The sequence below is a fragment of the Leptosomus discolor genome, chromosome 7 (assembly GCF_034619465.1).
Source record: "Leptosomus discolor isolate bLepDis1 chromosome 7, bLepDis1.hap2, whole genome shotgun sequence".
Classification (NCBI taxonomy): Eukaryota; Metazoa; Chordata; class Aves; order Leptosomiformes; family Leptosomidae; genus Leptosomus; species Leptosomus discolor.
The window spans coordinates 56,236,336-56,262,501 of record NC_141397.1 but is presented as its reverse complement, the minus strand read 5'-3'; the positions used below and the strand labels follow the sequence as shown (position 1 = coordinate 56,262,501).

General features: G+C 42.6%; 2 protein-coding genes across 2 annotated transcripts in view; one reads left to right on the top strand and one right to left on the bottom strand.

Moving 5' to 3' along the window:
* Positions 1–26,166, bottom strand: part of MCF2L2 (MCF.2 cell line derived transforming sequence-like 2) — a 152,431-nt gene that overhangs the window by 57,954 nt on the left and 68,311 nt on the right. The window lies entirely within an intron of this gene.
* Positions 20,736–21,872, top strand: B3GNT5 (UDP-GlcNAc:betaGal beta-1,3-N-acetylglucosaminyltransferase 5). The gene has a single exon (XM_009961394.2). It carries the CDS (start codon positions 20,736–20,738, stop codon positions 21,870–21,872), a length of 1,137 nt encoding a protein of 378 aa, XP_009959696.2.

Sequence of the window (26,166 nt, the reverse complement as noted above, 5' to 3'; positions counted from 1 at the left end):
CAGATTTCTCACACAAGAAACATCTCATGGACACACAGAAAGATTTCAAAATGCAAACCAAAAGGCTCTCAGTTAGAATATGATATAACAAGAGAGTAACAAAGACCACCTGATAGTAAAGGCAACAAGATCTCAAAATTATGATTTTTGAATGGGGGGTGTTGGTTTGGCTTATCAAACAAAACTGCACTTCTGGATTTAAAAATCATGTTTCTATTGATTAAATACCTCCTCTCATGAATCTTAGGCCCAGACTCTGTATACTCGGCTGCACTGGACAACACAGATTCTGTTTGATCATGCTAGTCTATCCTGTTGGAATGGGTCTACGTGATGGAGAAGGCAGCAGTTGGGCCAGAGGCACCTATCACAACCCCTCTGAGAGCACTGTGCGACTTTGTCAGGGCTCCACATAGACTCAAAGGCTCAGAAGCATTAAATAACAGATCTCTGATCCCAGCTTCCTCGTAAAAACACTTCACTGGTAAGCAGGCTTCTGTGTTAATTTTTTTTTCCCCAAAACAAATTACTTCAGGGAAATTCTCTCCTACCTTTCTCTCCTACTGGGCAAGAATAGCTAAAAGGATGTTGCTTGTACCAAGAGTAGGAAACAATAACAGCAGCGCAGCTTAACACACATCTGCAGGAATTGCAATTCATTTTTATTAGGTATTTCGCCCTGTTCTGTTGAGTCTTATCAACTCATTATTTGTGCTGAAGTAGGGCCTGAAATCTCCAGCCAGCAGTGAGGCCAGCTGTGCCAGGTGGCTGTATGCATACAAGGAATCAGCCTGTCTAAAACCCCACTCCTGCAACCGCACTAACTGCACTCTCCTGCATCCATTCTCAAGTATTGGTCCTGACAGCCATAAACCACTTCGCTGTCTCTACACATCTGAAGACCTGAGCCTGTGTGCGCTGTAGTTCTGCGTGACAGAGTGTGATCAACACACCGGGTAGGTGTTTCCTGGAGAAAAACATGTGTGAAGTGCTCTTTAGAACAGCGTGGTTGCTAGTGCTGTTTCCTTTTTGGTTGGTTTAGCTGTGCAACCTGCTACGGGTCTGTGTCAGGGCTGAGGCCAAAGTGGAGAAGATATGGCTGGGCTGGGGTGTTGAAGATTTAATTTATAAACAAATAAGGGTGATGGTCTAAAAAATGCCTCCCTAATGACATTACTGGGGAAAAGGAAGAGTTGGATCTTCATTTCTAAATAAGTTTTTATCTCAACAGAGGATCTGACCCTAATAGGATTTGGTTTATTAAAAAAAAAATTTAAAAAAAAAAAAAAAAAAAAAAAAAAAAAAAAAAAAAAAAAAAGAGAGAAGACAGTAAGTCCATTGTTTTTATTACTGGAAAATAAAATCCCTGAAGTGATATAGACAGAAACTCTCCCACTGTAATTTCAAGTCAGAAGCAGGATGAAGTCTGCTCACTTCACTGGCAGAGATGCCTCTTTTAAATTGGGGAAAATTCAGATCAACCAAGACAGGAAATTAGTGAGCACAAATGAAAGGCTGTTCCCCCTTTGAGCAGATGTCACTTTTCATGAGAAAGGTGGGCACAACTGTAACACAAACTCAGTCACACCAATCCAAGTCTATTTGTAGGGCTGATTAGAAGCAGCCACTTCTGTTCAATAAGTTAAATACCTCTGACTTGCTTTCTATGGACCTAGTTCTTAGAATCTTGTAATTATGTCTGAATTGTGTTTCCCCATACACACACCTGAAATTTTAAAGGTATCTCCTGATTTTGCAAATGTGGCTCCTTGAAGCTGTATTTTCTGGAAACTGCATTAAGGCACAGATAACACAGAAATATTTTGAGTTTAATTTTTAAATGTCTTTGAAAGGGTCCAAGTTGAGACTTTTCATAATTCTGTTTGGCAACCTGGCCTCCTACACATTAAAAAAACTAAGTTAGAATTGCATGCTTATAGTCATATTTGGTTGAAGCATAAATGAATCATGGTTTTGGGGTGTTTTTACAGTTAGTTGTGGAAGGAAGAATCCAGCTGCTTTTTTTTTTTCTCTCTCTCTCTGGTTTACCAATTTCAACTGAAAATGAAAACAGGAAAAACTGGTATCACCAGCCAAGAAACTGGTGCTCTAGAGTTTTTAAAATATCTATCATTGAGAATTTCTCATTCTGAAAGGGACTGTTTTATCACTGATAAAATGCTTGAATGGGATGATGCCTAAAACAAAGAATGAACTTCTGAAAAAAACCACATTTGTGAACTGGGGAAGGAATCAGCAATTACCATTTTGGTAAGAAAAATGAACGATGCTTTGTTTACAAGGTTATTTCTGCTGTTATTTAAACGCTGCTTAGATAACACGCCATATTTACACAGTGATCTACAAACTTTTCCTGCTAGTGGTAAACTGCCAATTGTAAAGAATTATGTTTTGTCTTCCTGCAGAATCAAACAGACTAAGAGAAATGTGGGAAGGCTGCTATAAGGTGTTCAGTCACACTGAGACATGCAACAGGAGAAAGGCGAGATGAAGTGAAAAACTCCTTAGGCCTTGACGTTTCCCCAAACAAAACCTGTATTACAAAGCAACGGATCCTTCTGCAGGATTGTTAACTGCTCAGGTTATACTCCTGCTCTACTTTTGTTCCATGCTCTTGACAACAGTATTCCTTTCTCTGATTTTCTCTCGTGTGTAAAAAGAAAACAATTCCTCACCTCACAAAGATGTTGTCAGATTTATGGTTGTAAAGTGACAAACAGACACTAATTGTCATGATATGCAATAGTTAAATTTCTGTGAAGTCAATAATGAGGTCAGGAATTATTCAGATCATCACAGTCATGTGAAAAAAGGAAGATACACATGGGCTCATGTCTGATATTTACGTTCAGTGAGAAATCTGAGTTCAAATAAACCATACAAGGCACAGCATTATAGCGGTTCTTCAACTCAATTTGAATGAGTTTTTTTTTTAACCTAGTTTTTCCTTTTTCTCTTTACAAATACACTTTGCAGAAGTGTATTTAAAGAAGGCACGTTCATAGCGCTTAGATTGGTTTGGGTTTTAAATACTTCCATCTCAGGCTACCGACCACAGAGACTGATTTATTATTGATGTACTTCAAGGAATCCCCCTCAAGACCATCATGCAAATAAGTCACCAAGGTTTGTGGGGATGGTAGAAGAGAAAAATAACCCTAAATCCCACTCTTCCTTCCTCCTCTGAAGATTTCACAGAATCACAGGATGGTAGGAGTTGCAAGGGACCTCTGGAGATCATCTGGTCCAACTCCCCTACCAAAGCAATTTAGCCTAGAGCAGGTCACACAGGAAGGTGTCCAGACAGGTTTTGAATGTCTCCAGGGAAGGAGACTCCACAGCCTGTTCCAGCGCTCTGCCACCCCCAGAGTAAAGAAGTTCCTCCTCATGTTCAAGCAGAAATTCCTGTGCTCCAGCTTGTGCCTGTTGTCCCTTGTCCTGTCGCTGGGCACCACTGAGAAGAGCCTGGCCCCAAGTGATTTCCATCAAGAAAGTGCAATAACCACATTTCACTGTGACCTACAAACTACCCAGCAACAAGATGTTACTTAGCCCCTCGGAGACTCAGAGCAGCAATCGGCTAAACTTTTATCGTGTCCCCTAAGATATTTTTAAGACACAAGTAACTTTGAACTTCTAAGAAACATTAGTTTTAGCACTCTGAGTGTCACTGCAAGACACCGTTTCCCCACATGGCACGCTGCAGCCCCACCCTCACCACCTCCTCGGAAGAGAGGAAGGCGAAGAGGAAAAAAAAAATAAACCTGCATCAACCTGGCCCCCCGGGAGCAGGGATGATGCCGAAGGGGCGGGCAGGCCGCTTACGGCGGGCCATCCCAGGGGAGCCGGGGAACCCGGGGCCGAGCCCGGCGAGGGGGCGGGCGGAGGAGCCGATTGGCTCCGCGGGCCGAGGGATCCCATATGCTGGCAGCGGGCGGGGCGGCCCCGGGCGCGGGCGGGCGGCGGCGGGGCGAGCCCGCTTCCCCGCGGAAGGTAAGCGAGGAGGGAGCAGCTCCGTGTCCGCTCGTGGGGGTGAGCTCCGTGATTCCGTGCGGGGTGTTGTCCCGTCCCTCTTGTCGTCCCCCCCCTTCCCCCTCCCGCTTTCTAAGTTTCTTCGCTTGCAAAGAGCAGCCGGGTCGTACGTTCCTCGTTTATGTGTAAAGCGAGTGGCTGCGTCATTAAAATTAGCGAAAATATTCTGAATATTCTGTTTTCAGATGCCTTTTTTTTTTTTTTTTTTCCTCTCTTCTATGTTTGGCTTCAGGGATTGTAAGAGCTGGGCTGTTCCAGGGAGGAGGGTGTCTCTCTTCGCCGCGTTTCTGGAATTGCGGTTCCACGCTTTAGACAGACAAGTTTTCCAACTGCTTTGTTTAAAAGGTTTCTGCTGCAGACCGCATCCATTAACTCCGTACGCGAGTGCCTTGCTCTTGCCTTAAAGAAGGGGTTTGTTGGGGGTTGGGATTTCAAATTTCTGTCATAAACGAGACCCGAACTTCAGTGCGGTTTTAATGTGTGCTTTGTGTAGCCTTCTAGCAGAGTCTCCCCAAGTCTCTGATGATAGTCTGGTAGTCGATTAGATGCTAAATAAAAAAAAAGGCAGAAAACCCTCGGAATTCTTTTGTGGCCCTTTCAGGGTCTTTCTCATCCCCTGAGCCCTGGAGGGAAAACTCGCAGCCACTCGAGCATTGCGATGAAATAACCCATTCAAAGCAGTGCTGGCTCCTCCCGCCCCTTGTTCCGGCAGCCTCTCCCGGGCTCCTCTTTCTCTAATTTTTTTTTTCCTACAGGAAAAGTGTTGTGTGGTTTGTTTTGTGTTTGGTTTTTCTGTGTGTGTGTGGTAGTTTTGTTTTTTTTTTTTTTTTTTTTTTTTTTTAATCTATCTTCCTCAACTGTTCCCACCCAAGAAACTCGCAAATCCGGCTTGGAGTTTCTCCGCTCGTCCCTGGGTTGCAACACGGGGACGCACCCCCGAAAGCGCTGGGATAACCCTCCCGCCCTGGCCTCATTAGCGCCCTAATTAGCGCCAGGAGCTCGTCTCCCCGGTGGAAGCGGGCATGGAGGCTGCCGGCCGCTCGGCGGGAGCAGCCTCTCTCCCAAACTTATTTTTGGGGACTCCGTAGGGAAAATCGGCTCGAGAAAACGCATTAGGCGAAAAGGGGAGATACTGAACGCTTTCAAAAAGCGCGTTTGCGCGAAGCAAAGCTTAAAAAAGGCTCGCTGTTTTTATATTTTGTGTGTGTCTGTGCTCTCGGCCCGGCTGCGGAGGCTCACAGGGTGTAGGCGGCGGCAGCCGGCGGTGGGGCGTGCCCGTCTGCCAGCGGGAGGTGCGAGGGGGAGGGCCGGGCCGGTTCCCTCCTTTGTTCCCCCGAAGGGGCGCCCGCAGCCGCATGGCTGAAGGCCCCTCGCTCTCCCCGTCCATCTCTGCCCCTTTCCCCCCCTCCTGGGCTGCTCCCGGGGCTCCGCGGGCGCCCTGGGGGATGGTGTGAAAGCCAGCGCTCGATTTGCGCTGATTTCGGGGTGGGGGGTGCCGGGAGGCAGCTCGGCTGCCGCTGGGCGAGGCGCGGCGGCAGCATCAGCGGAAAACGGCGGAGGCGGCGGGGGGCACTTCCAGCCCGCCCCGCTGCGAGCTTCCGAGTGTTTCCGAGCCTCCTGGTTTTCAGAGGGTTTTGGGGAGAGCTTGGGGTGCTCTTGGCGCTGCGCGGGGCAGAGCTGCGGGCTCTGCCGGGCGGCGGGGACGGTTGCCCGGAGCTCTGAGAAAAGCGGTGAGTCGCTTTGGCTCACCCTCACTGCAGGGAGCATGGGAGGCACCACCTGGGCTTTTTTAGGGCAAGTACCTTTGGTAACTGCTTCCGAGCAAGACCTTGGAGCATTTAGAGATGGGAGGTGGGCTTTACTCCGATGGGAGGTGGGCTTTACTCCTATGTGAGCAACTAAGTTAAGTGCAAGGCAATGATTATTTTTTTTTTAAAAAAAAAAAAAAAAGCCTGTAATTCGATTCTGGCTACGCCAAGCAGTGGAAAACTCAGTACGAGCTGCTTTCTTGTGCTGCAGCATCCTCATCTAGTGACTGCCGAGGCTTACGCCTGGGGATCGCTTAGCAGTAGCGTTGAAACTACCAGTGCAACTGTTGAAATCTGTTTTGTCTGGTGCTGTCTTGTTCTCACTTCTCTTCCCCAATTCTTGCATTTCTTTCAGCAGTTGGAAGAGGAAAAGAATGGGGTCAGCAAAGCGATAGATTATTTTAAAAAAGGGGAAATAGTTGTAATCTAAGAAAGGATGGATGCCAGCTTTTCCTTGTTGAGCAGGGCAGGAGGCATTAAATCACTGTGGGTAATAAAAGCCATGGAATATTCTAGCTGGAAGGTCACATAGAGCTGGGTGTTGCTCTCATATTATGGGAGTTACTGGTTGTTCTGCATCAAACTAGTTTCATAGAAGCCCCCCATCTATTACATATGGAAGTGTAGTATCTTGGTAAAAATGTGGGCTTTTTCACTGGTAAGGTTTTAGGGGTGGTTTTTTCTGCTTAGAAATGTAATAGTGGTATGTGGTTTCTAGTTCTCTTCCACTGAGTGAATCAAAACTGTATCACTTTCTGCCTTCTCTAAGATCTTAAATTATTGAGAAGCAACCTGTTGCTCATGCAGCCCAAAGTGGTAGTTGGGATGGTCTCTCTGATACCTGGCCAAACTGGAGTAGTGAGTACTGAAGCTAGGAATGGTAATTCACCTACAGATTAGGGAGAAGCGCATGGAAAACCCTGCATCATCACTTATCATCTGAAATGCCAGTGGCTTATGTGTTTGGCGTTACTCTGCACCTACAGTGTTATGGCACCTAGGATGCACTAAGCATTGCCTCATCTCCCATGGTTATCGGTCCACGCCTGAAGAATTGTCTAGGTAACCCTTTAACTTGAAGATGTCGCTTACTGAAAGTACAGAAGTACTGAGGGGGTTTTGTTGTTGAGAAAAACTGCTGTGGTTTTGCTGTTACTGCAGTCGGTCTGCGGGGCCTTGGAACTGGCAGGAAGCGGTGGAGGGAACCAGAAGTGATGGATTAGTGAGGCACTACTAGCTTTTCCTTCCATATGGTGCCTGCAGAGTTTAGTACAGTACCCTCCTCAGTTTCCTGGGATGTGGACATGTCATATGAGGCTATCTGATTATTGAGCACATCTCAGTAATAATTAATCTTTAAATTCCAGTGGAAAGCAGCATGGTCCACCTCTGTCAGGTTGGCCAGAAGTGACAGCAGGATTTTCCACTGATACAGAAGACATTGCGTATTTGGAATCTTTGCAACGTTTGGGAAATTGTGGTCCAGGTCTTGTGAACAGGACATTTTCCCTTGGCAGCAAGGGGGGAGAATACTACGGAAGGATCTTTGAAAGATGACGACTTGAATTCTATCATCAATGGGGAAACCAGCACAATGTATGGAAACAGGATGATGAAACAACCTCTTTGCTTTGGAATTGCAACTTTTTAGAATGAACCTATGCCAGTCCTGAAGTTTACCTGTTGCTTGGGTGGCTGCCTAGTCTGATCTTCAACTTAGATGGAATTGTGGCTTGGAGATGCTGCTGCTAAATACCCAAATAACTCAGAAAATCTAACCGATCCCAAGACTGCTTAAACAACCTGTGGACAGATGACCTCCAGAGAAGGGAATGTTGTAAGTGAAAGCAACTTAGTTTGAAGGACTGTTGAAGAGGGACATATGTCTACATATTGCTTAAGACCACAGACTGTAGGAGTTCCTGCCTTCTAGTGCAGAGCAAATTTGTTGGCTGCAAACCAGTTTCACAAGCTCAAGCTTGACTCTGTGGTACCATCTCCAATTGCTGATGTAGTCTTAAACTTGAATAAGAAACGTCTGGTCACTCAAAACTCCCTGGAATGCTGCCATGCTCTGAAGGTACACTGTCACCTTTCAGGTGCAGCAACTCAACCTCACCAACTCAGCTGCAGTAACTTGGAAATACAGAACTCCTTTTGTCAACACAGATCATATTGTTGGAGGTACTTTGGGGCATACAGGCAAAGGAAGGGATTTTAGCTAGTCCTCTGCATTTAGTGCTGAGGCAACTTGCTTCAAATCGAATTTACTGTTGGCCCAGTAAGTCACTTTCTGCTCATGTTTCTTCTCCTGCTGCATCCTGCAACTTTTGTTTCTTCCAGTTTTACTTCTGCTAAGACCTGAAGAGGCTTGTGCTGATTGACTTATACTGGCCTCTTGTCTTAGTGTGCAATCCATGTGTTTTATAGTTAAGACTAGACAAAGTGCTGTCACAACTTTTCCTTGTAACTTTCCTGAATCCCAATTAAAAACTTCTTTATGATGTTTTTAGTAGGAAACCCTTACGGTGGGTAATAGGGGTAGAAAAGGTACTATATTTATGACTCATTCTTTTTTTGAGGGTCTGGCTATGTTGTCTGCAAGACTCAAGTCCTATGGTAGTTACAAGTACTGACTTTCTATTGCATTGTTGCCAAAGCTCAACTTTCTAGAATGATCAGGCTTCTGTAATGGATGCCTTTCCCATCTTTGTAGCTTCCTTCTAGAGTCCACAGACTGGTGTTTTGTGGTCTGTCTCCCAGTGAATTCCGTTTGTAGTTTCTACTTAACTGTTTTGCTAGACTGTCCTCACAGCAGTTCTTAATCTAGTGCTGTATGTATGCTGGTGCTGTGTGTAGTTTGGTTAAGTTCTTGGCCTTACATTAGTCTGGCATAGAAGTGTGTGTATATATACACATATATATACAACAGAAACTTACTTTTAGATATATCAAAATATTATTTTTACTGGCTTGATGTTATTAAATAGGGTGACCTACTATCCGTATCTCCTAAGCAGAGCCCAGTACTTCTGGTTAAATGCAAATGCACAGATTCCTTCATTTAATTCACCAAGACTGTAGTCTTAGAGAATTCTCACTGCTTATTAAACATGTTGGGAGTGGTTTGCAGCTCCTTTGTTTGACTTTTCTTATCCGATTTGAATCTTGAAGCTAGGCCTGAGGATTTCTTTGTTTAGTCCTCTGTTCTGTGGCTTATGGCCAGTGACTTGTTAGCAGCTCTCAGTGAGGGTACTTCAGCCGTGGTAAGCTAGAAACTGCAGGATGCTCTTCTTAAGTTGCTACAGCTTGCTGTAACGTCACGTTTCACATGAGTGCATGTGGGGGGTATTAGTTCTTTTTGCTTCTCTGCCATGAGCCTGTCTGTGCTGTTCCTGCTCCCCCTATTTCATAACAACAAAAAGCAGATGAGTAGTATCTCCTGTTCAATCCCTGGCCCTGCTGCATTGCAGAAAAGACAGTATAAAAGGCCAAAATTCTCCTTGGTTCCCACGGAAGTAGGAGAGGATTAGTGGAATTCATCCCACCCAGTTTGCAGACAGGCTTAAACAAAGCCTTGCACCACTATTATTCCAGCCAATCTGCAACTCCTTTGTATATGCTGAGGTAGTTCTCGATCCACTTTATAATAAAATCTGAGATGTTTGTGTCTTTCTGGCTGGCTTGAAACAAACATGGAGACCCCCAGCATTTATGTAGCAGCCTTCTGTATGAAATCTGTTTTTAAATTTACAGAGAACCAGCAGCTTTTGATGTGAAATATTTAACTGTCTTGAAAGCTATTTAAAATGCATTAAAGCCTTGAAACTTAAGTAGTCATAAAATAATTGAAATAGACCTCAGATTAGCATTTCACTACTGAACTAAAGGAAAAGGTTAGCTAGCCATATGAATCCGGATTGCGCAGAAGTGCTAAAACAGTGGTGACTTCTGTCAGCAGCTGTTGCAAATGCATAAAACATTCTCTTCAGTCCTTTTTAGTGGCCAGCTCTTTCAGTACACTTAGCTTGAGCAAAACTTTTTTTGCTGTTTTCTTTAACCCTCTTCCCAAACTGACAGTCACCCCCCAAGAAGTGGTATCTTTTGATACAGATAAGAGATTGGAGAGCATGAAACTAACAGGTTTGCATGGGATTTGTTTCACAGGAGTTTGACTTTACTCAGGCTACATGTACTTCTTAATATAACGCAAGTTTATTCAGTTTCAAGTTTAAAACTATTTGGGGTTTCTTATGCCAGTGAAGCCTGTGTGAATGCTTTCAGAATTGCAGTCTGAAAGTTAGGACTTGGGAGGAATGGGCAGTCTGACATGTTCACTATTTCTAGATCTATTTCAATGATTTGCTTAAAGTTAGGGTGACTCCTTAGTTGAATTCAAGGTGCTGGTTATGTAACTTTAAATTCATTGATATGTAAGTTCTTTAACTTCTTTTGGTGTATCTTGAATGACTTCATGCTTCTATAGAAAATTTATATATAGACATCACTTCTATGCTGCATTTGCATGTGTTGAAACGGTTTTAGCAAATTAGTGCTGAACTACCCAAAATGGGAATGGATCTCTTAAGCAAATAACTGAAGTACAAATACTAAACAAGAAACTAAGACATGCTTGATTTGCTTGATTCAAATAGATCAATTTCCTATTAATAAAAGAAGACAACCACTAGATGAGATTATCTACGAAGCAGATGGGTCATTAATAACTCCCCTCCTTTTCCCTCAGCCTTGAGTAGAATGTAACATTTCTCTCTTTCAGCTTGAGTTGCTGGCAGCTATGCACTGCCGTGAACAGGAGGGGGTGAGAATGAACAAGGCATGGTTCTGTTAAGGGCCAAGGGCACCGAGTGTGCAGTGACTGTCCTTAAGTGCTTGTAGATCTGTGGGTGTAAGGAAAGATAAAGTGGCTCAAGCAATATTTGCTCTTGGTGATCTCAAGAGGAGGGCTTTGAAGTGTTGTGGTGATGGCAGCTCAGCTACATTTGTGGGGGTGATGAGCCATTAGGGGTCACCTTAAAGAAGTTATCTTCCTTATGATTTTTCACTCATCAGAAAGCTCATCTTTTCAATTTAATTCTACATGCAGATGCTTTCTTAGATACTGATAGAAGTATTGGTTTTCTCCATAAAGCTGGTTCTTTTCTAGGCTGATCTTGTAGTTGCTTTAAGAGGTCTATCTTAAATTACTAGGAGACCTTGGTGTGTAGGTGTGTGCTTGAGGTGCATCTCTTTGCATGCTGATTCCATCTCGTGTTGTACCTTGTGCTTGCTGGGGTGTGTATGTGTGGTGGGGAAAGCATGGCCTTGAAACTGAAAACCTGGATACTTCCTCAGCAACAGAGAAAATTAGCCTGTACCGTTTAGTATCCCTGTGCATAGGACTGGGGCCTCAATTTGCTCCCTAATTTCTACAGCATGTATAAGGAACTGAAAACCAGGCTATGTTCCTGACTACGTGACTTGGGTCATCTAAGTGGAAGAGGTTTTTTTTAAAAGGTGATGTTGGTTCTTAGTGACCAGGTACTGTTAGCATGGTAACCAGCACTAGTGTTCTGCAGCCCAGCTTCCTCAACATCTTGTGTAGGTGGTTTACAGGTAAACAAGTAAACCTGCAGACTTGTCTCCCAGGGCTTTACTTGTAGGTTTGGGAATATAAACTACTGGAGGGAAAGATTTGATGCAGAAAGGGGTGATCCACAACTTCTGTCATGCGTACTTGTGTGTAGCGTATACATGGTGGATGGATGGTAAGTCAGCATAATCCTTGTAGAAGGTTAATAAGCCAGTCTTAGAAAGAGGCAAGTTTATGTAGCTGAGCTGATTTGGGAAGTCTAGATGGGGTGATAACTATGCTGTGTGGACTTGTGAGTTCACACATCTCTGATCTGTGTTAACTTAAATCTGGAAAGAACTAGACTAATAGAACGCCAAAAAAACCCCACCAGTTCCTGTACCCTGTAAGTTAACCAGTATTTGACTTGACTTTAATTCCAACATGTTTTCTCATCATTGGTCTAACTGAAGGAAAAAACCAAAACACACTGCTTTGGCACACCCCACCCCCCAGCATTCTAATCTACAAATTGAATTCTCATTTGTCTGTCTTCCTGCCTCAGTGCTCGCATGCTAGTGACACATGTAACATCCAAGTTTTGACTGTAAACTCTTGCTGCAATATGGGAGATCCATCTGGAGTTTGATGCTGAATTGGGATCAGATGATGGATCCAGATGATGCTGAATTGCTGGAGTATTGTCTGAGGAAGAGGGATAGACTGGAGAGCAGGAGAGAGAATATTTACTCTGGAATGAAAAACTTAAAACATGGAAGTAAGATAGCAAAGTCTAGCATGGTTTAGAAATGGCCACAGTAAAACAGTGTTAGCCTGTTTAAATGAGTCCTTCATACACATTCTAACTCACTGTATTTTTTGGAAAGTATTCTTACTAGGCAACAAAAAAGTTTTGAAGTGAGGCCCCATAGAAAGGCAGCTTAAAGTAGTCTTCTTGCAATTAGTTTTGTCGGTCTTAAATTTGACTTCCTGTTTTAGTTTGACAGCTAGCATGGAAAAAGACTGCTTCAGAGAGTTGTTCAGCTTGATCTTCAGGTAGGGCCTGTACACGGACACAGAAACCCCCCTAGGTTTGTGGGGAAAATAGGAAATAACGTCTTTAGATCTAGCTGCAAATAAATATTTAAATGGACTTACTCAAAACAGGCAGCAGAAAGAATTACTTTTTAAGTGGGTCTGTGATGTTGTAGCTCTTCAACTTTAACATGCTACGCAAAGGGGTTCAACGTGGACATGTGAATAGAGAATTTGCATTCTCTTGTCTTCCAGTGTTAAGCTTTGGACTGGATCCTTAACTGCTTGTTATTTCATAATTGCTTTCTCTAGTATGGGGAAAACAGTTTTCTTCAACCTTCAGCTCAAAGCTTGCCATGTGTAGTGGGATGTGCTTCTTGCAAGGTTGTCTGAAATACACTTTTGTAAAGAGGTGAGTACACTAATGTAGGAAAGGAGGCAGTGGCAAGCTGGCCCTTTTTGTAGTGCCTTTGGTGGTCCTCACCCACTTCCGCAGGCAAGGTATACCTTCAGTATTCTGAGATAAAGTGATATATAGTCACTAGAAAATTTTTTTACACCATTTGTGTAGAAGCTTCCAGATAAGGTTCCAAATATATATAAAAATGATCTACTATAAAATTGGGGGGGAGCTTTCTAGAGGCTATAAAAAGTGCTGACTGAAGCCTCTCTCAGAAGCAGAAAGACTAGTGCTGCGCGAATGGTTTTGGTATTTAAGCTCTGCCATCCATACCCAACGGGTTAATGTTAGTTAACAGCTGCAGTTAATGTGCTCTGCCCCTTTGCTGCATATTTTTGCCTTAGTACATGGGAATTAAAAGGAATGTGTACCAACCTGGCACATCTTTAAATACTGGCGCTGTAAAAGTGAACTTACATACATGCAGGCTGCAGTTCAGTAGAGCATTAGAGCTCATCACTGATGCCTGCCAAAACAGATGCAATCGGTTGTACAGTAGGTACCCTTACGACCTTTGTAGCTTGTGTCTTGGAGCTCTGACTTGCCTGTGTAAAAGTTAAGTACTGTACTTAGTCACTCCTCTCAGAAAATGAGGGCATGTGGCCTCAATCATGACACTGCCAGACTCTGAAACTTCAGAATATTATCTTTACTGTCAGTACAAAGAACTGGCTCTTTTAACCCAATCTGCTGCATACACAGCGAAGAATTTCATGTTGGTGCTTGTGCGTTTTGTGCAAAATCCTTTGAACTAAATCACTTGTATTTTGGAGGCTTTCATTCTGGAAAATGCAGTCCTCCTTTCTAGCTTGTATGGGGAAGAGTCTGCAGTGGATATAGCAGGTTAAAGCAACTGAAAATTGCAGTCTAAATGTGGTGCTTGGAAGGTGTGGTCCTGCTCCTCTCCTGCTATCTCCACAGCAGGAACTTAAGAAGGCAATTCTGTCCATGCTGGCAGATGTCTCCATTTAGGTTTTGTCGCAGCAGCTGGGAAGCTTGCCGCTCATTTGAGGAGAAACTGAAGAACGCACTCTCTTCCTTTCCACCCAATAGTTCCAGCAAGTGCAAAAGCTCTGTAGAAACGAAATCTCTACTGGCATTAGTTGTTTTCTGGCAGTGTTAAGCATTTACAACCAGTTTCTGCTTCCAGCCCTGAAGAAGTTGAAATGCTTTACTCAATTGCCATCTAATGCTTTGCCATTCTTTGAATTTCTCTGCCAACAAACTAACACTTCAGAGATTGCCCCGGCACTTACAAGTGTTACACATCAATGAGAAGCAGCAATTGGTCACAGCTTTCAATGTCTGTTTTTTTCTACATGCTGCTGTAGTTATTTCTGATACAAAGCTCCCCTGGAGGAAGTGCTCTGTTTCAATGCCCGTGGGTTTTTTGTTTATGGTGGTGTTTTGTTGGGTTTTTTTTAAGGGGGTTGCTCTTGACTGAGCAACTTGAGAGTCAATGAAGGAGTTAATGTTTTGGAAGGTGTTGGATGTTCACCTTCTGAAAATCAGGTGTCTGTTCAATCTGAGAAGTCCTCAATGCATGCACAAAAAGCATCTAAGAATGCTGATTGTACCATCCCAGGAAACTACCCTGACTGCAAGCTGCAGGCAAACTAAAGAACTTCCAGGCAAAGCCTGCATATGAGATTGCAGAAGATGGATTAAATCTGAAACAAAATTTTCAAAGCTACTGTCAGCCGTGCCTGCATTAGTGTTCCTTATTGATGCAACATCCATGACCTGACTCTAAACTTGTCATAGATTTTTATAGCACTAGACTGTTTATTTCATTAATGCCATTGTCACCATATTTTCCTACAGGGTACCTGTCCAAATTGACTTCCGTTTCTCACCAGTTGTGTACAGAACAAGGTGTAACAGTGGAAGTTTTGACATTACTTGAAATTTTCTTTGCAGGATGTGTGCTTGCGCTCTCTTTCCATCTTGGTGCTTGTGAACTACATAGGAAGGAAGGCTTAGCTGAATACCTTACTGCATCTTTTTTCCTGAAAGTGACCTGTCACTGTGGCAGGAAATCCTAGTAGTGTCAGGGGTGTAGCTTGTTCAGTTCTGTTTTGTGATACAGCTCATATATAAGAGCAACTTGGAAGATTAGTTTCAAAGCAACTTGTTAATAAGAAGTTCTTCAAATATTGGGGAGTGAAGAAGGAGGACATAGGCCAGGGTAGAGATGACAGCAGGTAGTATGACTGGTGAAGATACATCAGCAATAGAAAACATGGTAAGAGGAACCTGGGTTACGTGATCTTGTAGCTAAAGCTGTAAGCAGCAATGTCCATTCAGGCTTTTATCCCATTAATTTGGGCAGATACATTCTTACCCTTTAATTAGTCAATTAGAAGGGAAAATATTGATAAACGTAATTTTGTGTTTTGGTGGCTTATTTGATGTGCTAACTTGACTAGATTTCCTTTGGTCTTTTGGTGTAAGCAGCACATAGATCAGTACTGCTGGAGATAGAAGAGTTCAATTTCATAGGAAAATTGTAGCTGTTTAAATTGCTCAGAAACCAAAGATTGCAAAAAAGTTTTAAATTCTACTTAACAAACAAAACTTGCAAATATGCCAAAATATGTTCTTTGAACCTTGTAGCTCCTTTCTAAACAGATTTTGAAAGCTTCAAGAAAATCTAACCCACTCTTTTTGGGGTTGTCCCTTTGTTACACTAGTCTTGACAAATCTGTCTGATTTTAAATCCAGGGAGTGCTAATCTTAGTCCCCGCATCTTTAACTGCACTGTGTCTGCTTTTGTCACCTCTGTGGCTGGGCACATGCCCTCAGTGCAGTAGAAGTGGTGTTGCAACTTAGGTCCGTATGAGATCTGAAGTCTTCCAGCAGGATGGAGCATCTCTGCAGTATGCCGCCTATCCTGAACATCCCACTCCACTGTCAAACAAGCTGAGCTGGAGTAGCTCATGTGCAGGACTATCCTGACTTTAGACCAAAATCCTGTTCTAGGGTTTAAAGCTTTCTGTAGTCTTAGCATTGAAAAGACTGAAAGCTTTAGAAATGATGTGTGTTACATCTGGTTCTACGCAGGAAACCCTTGAGTCTTGTTGTACACTTCGATTAAGCTCTAGATACAGCTTGACCTGAATTAACCACTTTCTGAAATTCCTTCAGGGTTTCATCAGGTTGCTTTTTGAGGGGAAGAGATTGGGAGGAGCTGAATTTCACTTTTTGAGCAACTGTATAAGCTCTGGAGCTGTTGCAAGCTGTGGAAGGTCCATGTGGTGAGGATGAGAGGGCAGGGTTGGGGGAAGACGGAGTGTAAGGCTGTCCCCAACTGGCAGCAGTAAGATTTTGACAGAGCTCAACCATCACATGGAACTGCACCCTTAAACTAAGTGGCTTTTTGGCACAGACAAGGACAAGACATGGACATAGAGATCAGCAGCTCTTCAGATGACTTCTGTTTGAAACTAGGTAATGTTTGAGGTGTTCTTTCTTGTAGATCTTCTTAACTTTCTTTATCCAAGAGTTGTTGATGTGAAAGGGACAGTTATTACAAGCTGATGGTAAAAAATGCTTCTATTTAAAGTGGTGGTTCCTGGAATATCCTGCATTGCATGATCTTTGTCTGAAAATACATACTATGCAGGGATGTGGTATATCAAATCTGTGTTACAGACTAATTGAAGCCCAGCTTGTGTATTGTACCACATGACGAAATTTGTAGCTGGGAGCTGTGGGGTGTTCTCTTTGGGCGGTCTTAGTTGGTTTCTCTTGGGTTTAGGTTTTTATTGGGGTGGTGGTAGTTGGAAAAAATTGCCATGTTGGAGTGTCGTTTCTGTGAATGTTGTCTCTTCATTGTTCTTCCTGTGAGGGTCTGTCCCTGGTGTTTCATGTCTGAGGTGTCTGTGTTTCTTTAGGTGGTCTCTTGTCTGTCTCTTTTCACTGGACTTTCCAAAATTGTTCTACATCCATCCTGAAATTAACTTCATACTGACTTTTTTCTAATACTGACCTCAGTGGACATTTAAAGTAGCTCCTGAAGGCTCTGCTTTTCCATAGTGGTCACTCTACAAACTATTGAGTTTGCATAACAAACTATGCTAGCTCTGCCTTCATCCCAGAATATATACTGAATGCAAAACAGAATTGTACACAGTTGCTACGTTCAAATGAGTCATGCTGGCGGTAATAGTGAAAGGTTAAATAACAAACCCCTTTAGGAAGGGTAGGATTCTTGCAAGGTGAGAAAAGCTTGTAGTACTTGCAACTGGGAGAAGACCACAGGCACTTGAGAATCTTAAATCTACTGGAAAGAGAGGCAGCTTACAGGAACTGTGTATGAGTGCTTGGTTCTCCATTTTTCCTCAGTCTCCAAGTGGATCTAACAGCTTCCAAGCCACAAGTGAGAAAATGCACACCAAGAAGCAAAACACCTTAATTATGGTCAGAAAAATGACTGTCAAACATGGCTTTATCTCTGTTCTCTGATTTTCCTCTTGCTAGGGAGAACACATTGGTGTGTTGTTTTTTTTTTTTTTTCTTTTCTCAGAATTATGAGAATCAGTTGGCAGTGAATAGCTCCTGTGGTGACTCAACCTGCTCTCCTGTTAAGGGAAGGAGAGCATGACCAAGCCCAAAGGATGGGTGTTGCAAATGGGCTGTAAAAAGTTCTGACAAGGAAGGAAACTTTCTTGTGCATTGGCACCTTCAGTGCAAATCTCCAGGCTCTTTTGGAGGGAGATGAAGCGGGGGGGGAGGTATAGGCCTCCTTAAATTTCATCAGTATTGCTCATCTGTAATTGCATTTTGAAGTTTTACCCGAGGGGTGGGTTTCTGAGGAGGATTCTGAGCAACATCAGTCTACTAAAGGCTGATGCAATTGCCCTGAACTAGATCAAGGAAATGACAGACTAGACTGTTCCATCCTTTAGTCAGTTAATCTTATGGCTTGTTTTTTCTTCAAGGAAAAGCTTAAGTTTTCTTTCCAGCATCTCTGACTTCCAGGAGGGGGGTGCTAGGGAGCTGGAAATTTAGTCTATGCATGTCTCTTGTCCCTTGCTATCTGCTCTGTAATTAAAGCTGTTTCCATGGTGACTTCTGTGTTGGGAAGGTTTTTATGGTTCCTTTTTTTTTTTTTCTTCTAGGGGTTTTTATTCTTCCCTAGTGGCAATAACTGTCATGTAGGTTAGTTTCACTGCTAGTCTTCAGTGACCTCTGTCACTTTGTATTTGTGGTTTTGGCTGTTGTCTCCTTTTACCAGATGACATGGGCAATTGCAGACTGTTGGCAAAACGTGTTATCCGAGTGTAATCTAAAAAAGTTGTATTTGGTGACGAGGATTCCTGTGCTTACCAAGGTAAACTGACTCGAGTGGTTAAATAGATTGCCTTGTGCTCCCTTTAATTTCAGAAAAGTCTGTCAGCTGCTTTTAAGCTGTCACGATGGCAGTGGGCAACCTGACCACCTAGGCTGAGCCGCCTTTTTTTTTTTTGTAGACTTTGTAAACTTAATTGGGGGAGATGATGCTGCAGCATTTGTGCTAACTGGCCAATTTTATGCAGAGTACAGATTTTTGGAAAAGAGCACAAATAAGCATCTAGGTCAGAGGGGAAAACCAGAACTTGTCCTTACTCTTGGTATCTTCAGACCCACTCCTCCAAAAGGAGCTATCAAATGTCTGGATTTCTGTACCACTCCAGTTTGTCTACATCTCTGTGCTTCATCTGAAACAAGAGTAAGCTTTGCAATAGCGTTCTGTTGTAAAGTGCTGAGTTTATAACTCTGAGATGCATTGTTTAACTTCCTGTTTCCAAAATAAAAAGGGTTTAAACTGATACTATAAAAAGCGCTGACTGACTTTTATTCACCAAACTGCCCATGCAGCTTTTCTGTTATGCACTACAATTTGCAAGCCTCAACTGCACCAATGCACAGTTTCCATTTTGAGCAGCCCATCCTCTTCCTGCGGTAGATAACTACACCACAAAAGTGCTCCAAGTTTTCTTATCTCTGTGTAGTCTGTTGCATTCTCATCATGCTGTCTAGTTGCAAGACCTCAAATGGATAAAACAATCTCAAAACATTTGTATTGCATGTAACTTCTAACGTAATAGTGATAGCTTGTGTTCTCTTGCTTCAGGGGTTGTGTTTCTGTGCAAAAGTGCTTAGCTTGTGGGGTGCCATTCCTTATGGTGCGAGTCCTACATTTCTTCCTTGACCGACAGCTCACTCTATTCTCAGGTTTTTATGGGCTGAACAAGTAGATGCTGCTTCAGGCTGTTGTTTATTAGATAGGAGAGACAACTCTGGCTACAGGAACTGAATTTTACAAGCTGCAGGGCAAGAAGGCTGGACTTGAATGGCTTTTTATGCTTTGGATTCTTCACTAAAACCGTAGTCTGTAGCAGAGACGGTAGTGCTGCAGTGTTAGCTGTGTGATCTTAATAGGCGTATCTGACAGGGGTGCCTGGCTGAAGAGTCTGTGGTCTGGTTTGGCATAGCTTGCTGCACAACCTGTCTCTTAACCGTTGCTCGGGTTACAAACAATCAATGTCTGAACCATCGGCTAAAAAACCCCGGAGGTCCTAAGCTGCTACGTGGGATGTTTGGTAACGGGTACCACTGGAGCACGGCTGTAGTAGTGGCACTTTTGAGCCAACCTCAGGCTGCCTGTGGAAGTCAAACCACTGCTTCCCTTCAGCAAGCCCGCCGCTGGGGCCGAGGCGGGAGAGCAGTGCCACCCAGGGGCTCCGCGGCCCGGGGCGGGGAAGGTGCTGGGTGATGAAGCCGTTGCGGCGCTACCGGGGCTGGGGGAGGAAGGGGACGAGGTGAGGTGGCGCCTTCCCTCAGGGCGGAAGCGGCGGCCCCGTGAGGAGGAGCGGGGGGCCCTGCCTCGCCTGCGCCCCCAGGGCCCTCCGCCAGACCGGAGGGAGGGCTGCCGTGCTGGCCTCCTTTTCCAGTCGGCTCCGGGCCCTTCTCGCAGGGAGCCTGGCCGAGGGGGGCCGGGGGCGAGGCGAGGGTGGCAGCGCTGGAGACCGGCGGTGGCTGCGAGGGAAGGGAGGCCCGGCGGGGGGCCGGCGGTCCCACGTCCGGGAGCAGTCGCAGGTCTCTGCCTGGGTCTGGCTCTTCAATAGGCCGCCCAAAGACAACTTGTAAACTCGGTCATTTGCAGGGTGTGGCTTCCCTCCTAGCTTAAAGAATTTAAGCGAAATGTTGTCATCCGTTGGTTAAAGGCAGCGGGTTTTACTGAGAAAGGGTTTCTTGTGTCAGAACTGAAGGCTCTGTGTCAGGTTCCCCTTCTCCTTCGCTAGCCTCCCGCAAGCTTGCTCTGGGCCACTGACAGCCTCTAACTTGCTGCCAGGTTTTTTGGGGGGGTGTACGTGGGTGGTGATGGGGAGTGTCTGAGTAGTTGTTTCCGTGACCAAACCTAGAACCAGATGTGTTAATAACAGCTCACTAAAACTTTTCTTCTCCCCTGCCCCCTTACAATTGGTAGGTATTCATCTTCATGAAGGAAAGAAACATATGAGAAGATCCAGTTTAGAGCTGTAGAGTTCACTTCAAGATGCCCCAAAAGGAAAACACTCATCTGCAAGTCTCATCTTTCAAAACTGTCTGCATTCTTTCAATCAAAGGAAAACGTTTTTTGAGAAAGATGACTTGTGAAATCTGTGAACAAAGTTGAATGGAAGGATACCGAATGAAAGACAACATGCCTCACAACGGACACTTATCTTGAAGGGGTGACACTGTGCTCTTAAACTGAAACACAGGCAGTGTAAAAACACTGATCCTGAACAAGAGTAAGGATTATAGAAACTGCATCAGAATGTTTGTTAGTCCCAGAAGAGTCAGAAAATGCCATTTTTTGCAGATATTTGCCACTTGCTTCATACTGTGTCTCATGATTTTTTGGGAACCATTTGATAATCACATTGTGAGCCATATGAAGTCCTATTCATACAGATACCTCATAAATAGCTACCATTTTGTGAATGACAGCCTGTCTATCAGCAGGGATAACTTGGACAGAGTATCAAGCTACCAGTACTTGATCAACCACAGAGAGAAATGTCAGCAGCAGGATGTCCTTCTCCTGTTGTTTGTGAAGACTTCTCCCGAAAACCGTCATCGGAGGGATGCAATTAGACAAACTTGGGGTAATGAGAAGTATGTTCGTTCTCAACTGAATGCCAACATTAAAACTCTTTTTGCTTTAGGACGACCAACAGATCATCTGCGGCAAACACAGCTGCAAAGAGAACTTCAGCTGGAAGACCAGAAATACAATGATTTGATTCAGCAAGAATTCTTGGATACTTTTCACAATCTTACTCTTAAATTGCTTTTGCAGTTTAGCTGGGTGAATGCCTACTGTCCTCATGCCAGGTTCATTATGTCTGCAGATGACGATATATTTATCCATATGCCAAATCTTGTTGATTATCTCCAAAGTCTAGCACAAATGGGCGTTCAAGATCTCTGGATTGGTCGTGTCCATCGAGGATCCCCTCCCGTAAGAGACAAGAGTAGCAAATACTATGTTCCACATGAAATGTACCAGTGGCCCTCTTACCCTGACTACACAGCAGGAGCTGCATATGTAGTATCAAATGATGTAGCAGCTAAAGTATATGAGGCTTCATTAACTCTCAATACAAGTCTTTATATAGATGATGTTTTCATGGGTCTCTGTGCCAATAAAATGGGAATTGTACCGCAATATCATGTATTTTTTTCTGGGGAAGGAAAAGCTCCATATCATCCCTGCATTTATAACAAAATGATGACATCTCATGGACATGTAGATGATCTTCACCAGCTCTGGAAGCAGGCTACAGATCCCAAAGTTAAAAAGCTTTCTTCGGGGATTTGGGGTAGAATGTACTGCAGACTAGTCAATATTGTGCTTCTCTGTAAACTACACTATGAAGACACATATCCTTGTTCAGCTGCATTTTCTTAATACTTGAATACCTGCATCGAAGATCCACTGAGCCAAAACAGAGCAACAACTTTAGCTGTTTATTCAAAATATATGTAAACATGGAAAGAGGTGAAAATTAAATGTGAATAGTTGGGGTTGGGGTGGGGGGTGGGAAGATGGTCACAAATTCTGTTCCCAAACTCTTACAGGAATAGGTCTCCTCTTATACTGCAACTTTTTACATTGTAGCCTGTTGGGGTGTTTTACACTCTTCAAGGGATGCAAATCTGGATTAAATGAACTGTAATGGACTTGACTTCTAGACTTTGAAATGCTTGGTGAAAACATCTGTTACTTTGAACTTGTCAGTAAGTCGTAAGGTTTTTTTAAAAAGCTATGTAAACTAAGGCACACAATGATAAAAAAAAATCTGCTATATCAAAATGGAGTAGACCTTTCAAAACATGAGGAAAATAGAACTTCTGACTTCATGAATGAGACCATTGCAGTAGTTTAGGGCAATGTAAATTGGTTATAAATATTCACCATTCTCAGTGCTTCATAGAAAATAAGTCTGGACTTGCACAATTGACAATCAGTGAGTGCTAGAAGTGTAGACCTGCTACAATCTTTTTCTCAAAGCTCTCTAAGCCTTTCAAATAGGGAAACAGTGTTTGGGTGCCCTCTGACTTGGTTGTTTTAAGTAACAAAGGAGCTCCCTTTAGATGAGAACTGAACTTGAAAGGATAAAAATCAAATATTACTTACGTAACTGGTTTTGCTAATCTTTCTCTGCATTCCGAAAACTGAAGCAGTATACTGAAACAATCCAGTCCTTAATAAGCAAATAAGCTAAATGACTTTTCTTTTAACAGTGCTTCTGCTTTCCAATATTCTTGGTTCTAAAGGTGAAAAGCAAGCAAAGTCCCCCAAAATGTTACTTATCGCTAATTGGAAGCTGTTAAAGACTTCAAAAAGCAAAATTTCATGCTTGTACTATCAAAGAGGAAGGGTGTTTTCTGCACAAAGTTTGAGTTCACAGTGAAGGGACAGGGAGATGTTGAGCGACAGAAACTCAGTACACAAATCAAAATCACTACAATATTTCTCCTGAAGTCTTAAGCACAAGGTTGTCTTTAAAATTTCAGGGTAGTTTGTGTCCACAAAACCCTGTATCTTGAATATATTTCAATGTTACTATCACCTGCACAGATATTTTGTTCCTCCTGCATTGTAAATCAGGACAGAAGTAAGTGATGCTCAAACTCCAGCCATGATGAGTTGTACTGTGGTGCCATATAAATATCGTAGAGAACCGAAGTTCTAGGATGTCTGCAGTCTTTTCTTGTATAGCTCACTAATGTTGTGTTTTCACAGACTCTCAGGACAGATATTTTAGTTGTTCATTGCCCAACCTGTGGTAGCTCTTCCTGGAGTGGACACACAGCCCGCACCAGGTATGGTTAGATATTACTTGTGAACTGATAGGACGCTGGAACAAGTTCTAACGTGGATAGTGTGAGAAAACTACTTCTGAAAGCTTGAATGAGTCAAGTTCAGCAGCAGAGCAGTAACAATGCAAGAGCTCTGACGTTATCAGGCATCTGTTGGAAATGTGCTAATTACGGGAGCAATACTACTTGCTTTCTGTCTAAGACTAGCCTTTTTCTTCTGCCTGAAGTTTCTCGCTGTGGGGTGCAGGGAGGTACTTGATCTGTGTCTTCTGACTTTACTGTAGAACATCTATACAGGACTTGGCAGTTTTAAGCTGCAAGTAGTAAACTTTGTTTAAATAATTCCTACTGCTCTTGGAGCTGTGCTGCAGGTTTTAATAGTTTGAATGCCTAACGATACATGTTAGCATGGACAGAATCCAGGAGCAAGCTTGCTGACTGTTCTCTAAGCTGCCATTTCAGATGGATGGTAGGTAGCTACTGGAATTAAGTGAAATATGTAACTTTCTATAATTGGTTTTCCAGAATGTTACATACATAAAAAGCCCACAAATAAATCATTTACCAGTGTCAGAATGATTGAAGAATGTAACAGCTATACCTTAGAAAAGAACAAATCCAGCTCCTGTTCTTGCCTAAACTGATTACAGTACTGAAGATGTGGGGTTTTTTAAAGAACAAAAAAACCCAAAATGAAACACAAGACAACCTTGAATCGGTATAACCTGTTGGCTTATGAAGAAATAAATGCACACATAGAGAAAATAGTACTCTGTACTGAAGGGAAGCTGCTTCATCAGATCTCTGACCTGTTGTGAGCCATTTAAATCAACAAGCTGCACAGCGAAACTGCACGACTAGAAAAAGCCACCCTGTTCACTGTAGGGAAGGAGGGTCTTCATACACAGTATGCAACCAAAATAATTGTCATCTTAATAGTACATTTTCCAGCATAACTATGTGTTGGGATTTATTGTTTTCACTCATACAAGCAAAGGTAAAGTAAGTTTTAAGTAGCTTGAACTTCTATAGGGTAATGACCTAGCTGACATCTAAAACACTGCTAAAATGTAGTTTGCCATTATCTGTCACTTTTGACCATTGAAATACTTTGTTTTGCAGCTGGTTTGAATTTTGTTTGGATTGTTTCTTAATCTTAAAAGGGCCTTGATGTTTTGTAGTATGCATTTTCTTTTGCTGCAGTGAAAAGAAGTTACTTGTTGAATAAAAAAGAAAGCATGAAGGCACTCCTTGCAAAAAATGGAGACGCTAGAAAACTTCTCATTTTCTGGTTCTGAACACTGACTTAAGACTTGTACACCTTTATCTGGAACATTTTTTAACAATAGTCTTGGTGCTCCAATGCAGGGCTGTCAGGTTTTATGTCTACAAATAAAACTATCAGCCTGAATGGTCACTCCTTATTAAGAGTTTGACATTGTTGCACAGCATATTTAATGCTAAAATTGTTTTTACCTGTTTGTTTGGTTTGCATCAGTTTCCCTTTGATATTACTAATTTTTATACAAAGTATTCAATATTTATTCTTAAACTTTGCTCTGTACCACAAAGACAATTGTTTTGTAAAATTTGTTTTGAATAAACAGACATTTCTTTTAAAAAAAAAAAACCAAAATAACACAACAAAGGTAAATATCTCTTGTTGCTTTCTTTGGAACAGACAGGCTCAGCTGTGATGCTTTTAAATGCTGTTCTGAGTTCCCTCATGAGAGGACTTCAAACTGCTTCCCCTCCTTCCCCTGCTTGCTTTCTATTCTACCTTGAACCAAACCTTTTTTGGAACAAAACACAAAATTGGTGTTCCCAAGAAAGGAGACAGCTCAAGAACTTGTTTACCAAACTTCTATCTAAAGTTGTGTAAAACTGCCAGATAATAGAAGCTTAACCTGTTGTTAATATTAACTCCAAATTTGTATGTTCTCTTTAGGCAATCATTCCTCAAGAGATGTGTATCTGTCTGAATCGGTTCTATTTCAGATCACGTTTTGCACCTTTTGGGAACTGGCTGATGGTTTGGAGACCAGTCGTAGTGTTTTCATAGGGTATAATTAAATTCAGATAGTAGTAAGTTGCATTTTTGTATGTCTCCAGTTTGTGTAACATAATGTATCAAGCTAGTGTTCTTAGAAATGTGGTCTTTTGCATCAAGTAACTTCAGTGTATACCCATGTGAGAGAGAGGTGTAACGTAAGTATAAATTACCTAAATCATACTGAAGAAGAGAACAAAGGAAATGAAGTCAGTGAGGACTGTGGGGTTTGGGTTATTGTGGGGTAGATTGTGCTGTGGGGGTTTTGGGGTTTGGTTTTTTTTGGTTGGTTGGGTTGGGGTTTTTTGGGGTTTGGTTTGGTTTTTTAATTGCTCCTTTTGGCCTAGAAACAGTGCAGTTCAACTAAATTAAACTGGGTTTGCTTACTTTTTGTTAATCTAAATGGCTTAAGTATTTGGTGGTTTAGAATACGTTATTAATAACCTCTTTCTCAAGACTTTGCAGAAAGAGACAAGATTGCTGCTTGCATTTAAAAAAACCCAGAAGCTTCTCAGAGGCTTATTGTCAAATATGAATATCCTGAACACAATGAGATGATCATTAATAGTGCTTTTTGTTGTAAATACATACAAGGGTTATTCTAGTGACTTGTTTTCTCATGTCATATAATTAATGCTTATAAGAAAAAAACTTGCAAAAATAACCCCAAGCCCCCAACCCAAAACAAAAGATAAATCTTGCTTTTCTTGCTAGACTGTTGATAAACACATGGCTATAAGCATTTCAGTGGCTTGATTATATCATAATTATTTATTAATCTTAGTGAACTTGAAAAAAGACGTAGACAATGTACTATAAGTGCAGTTAT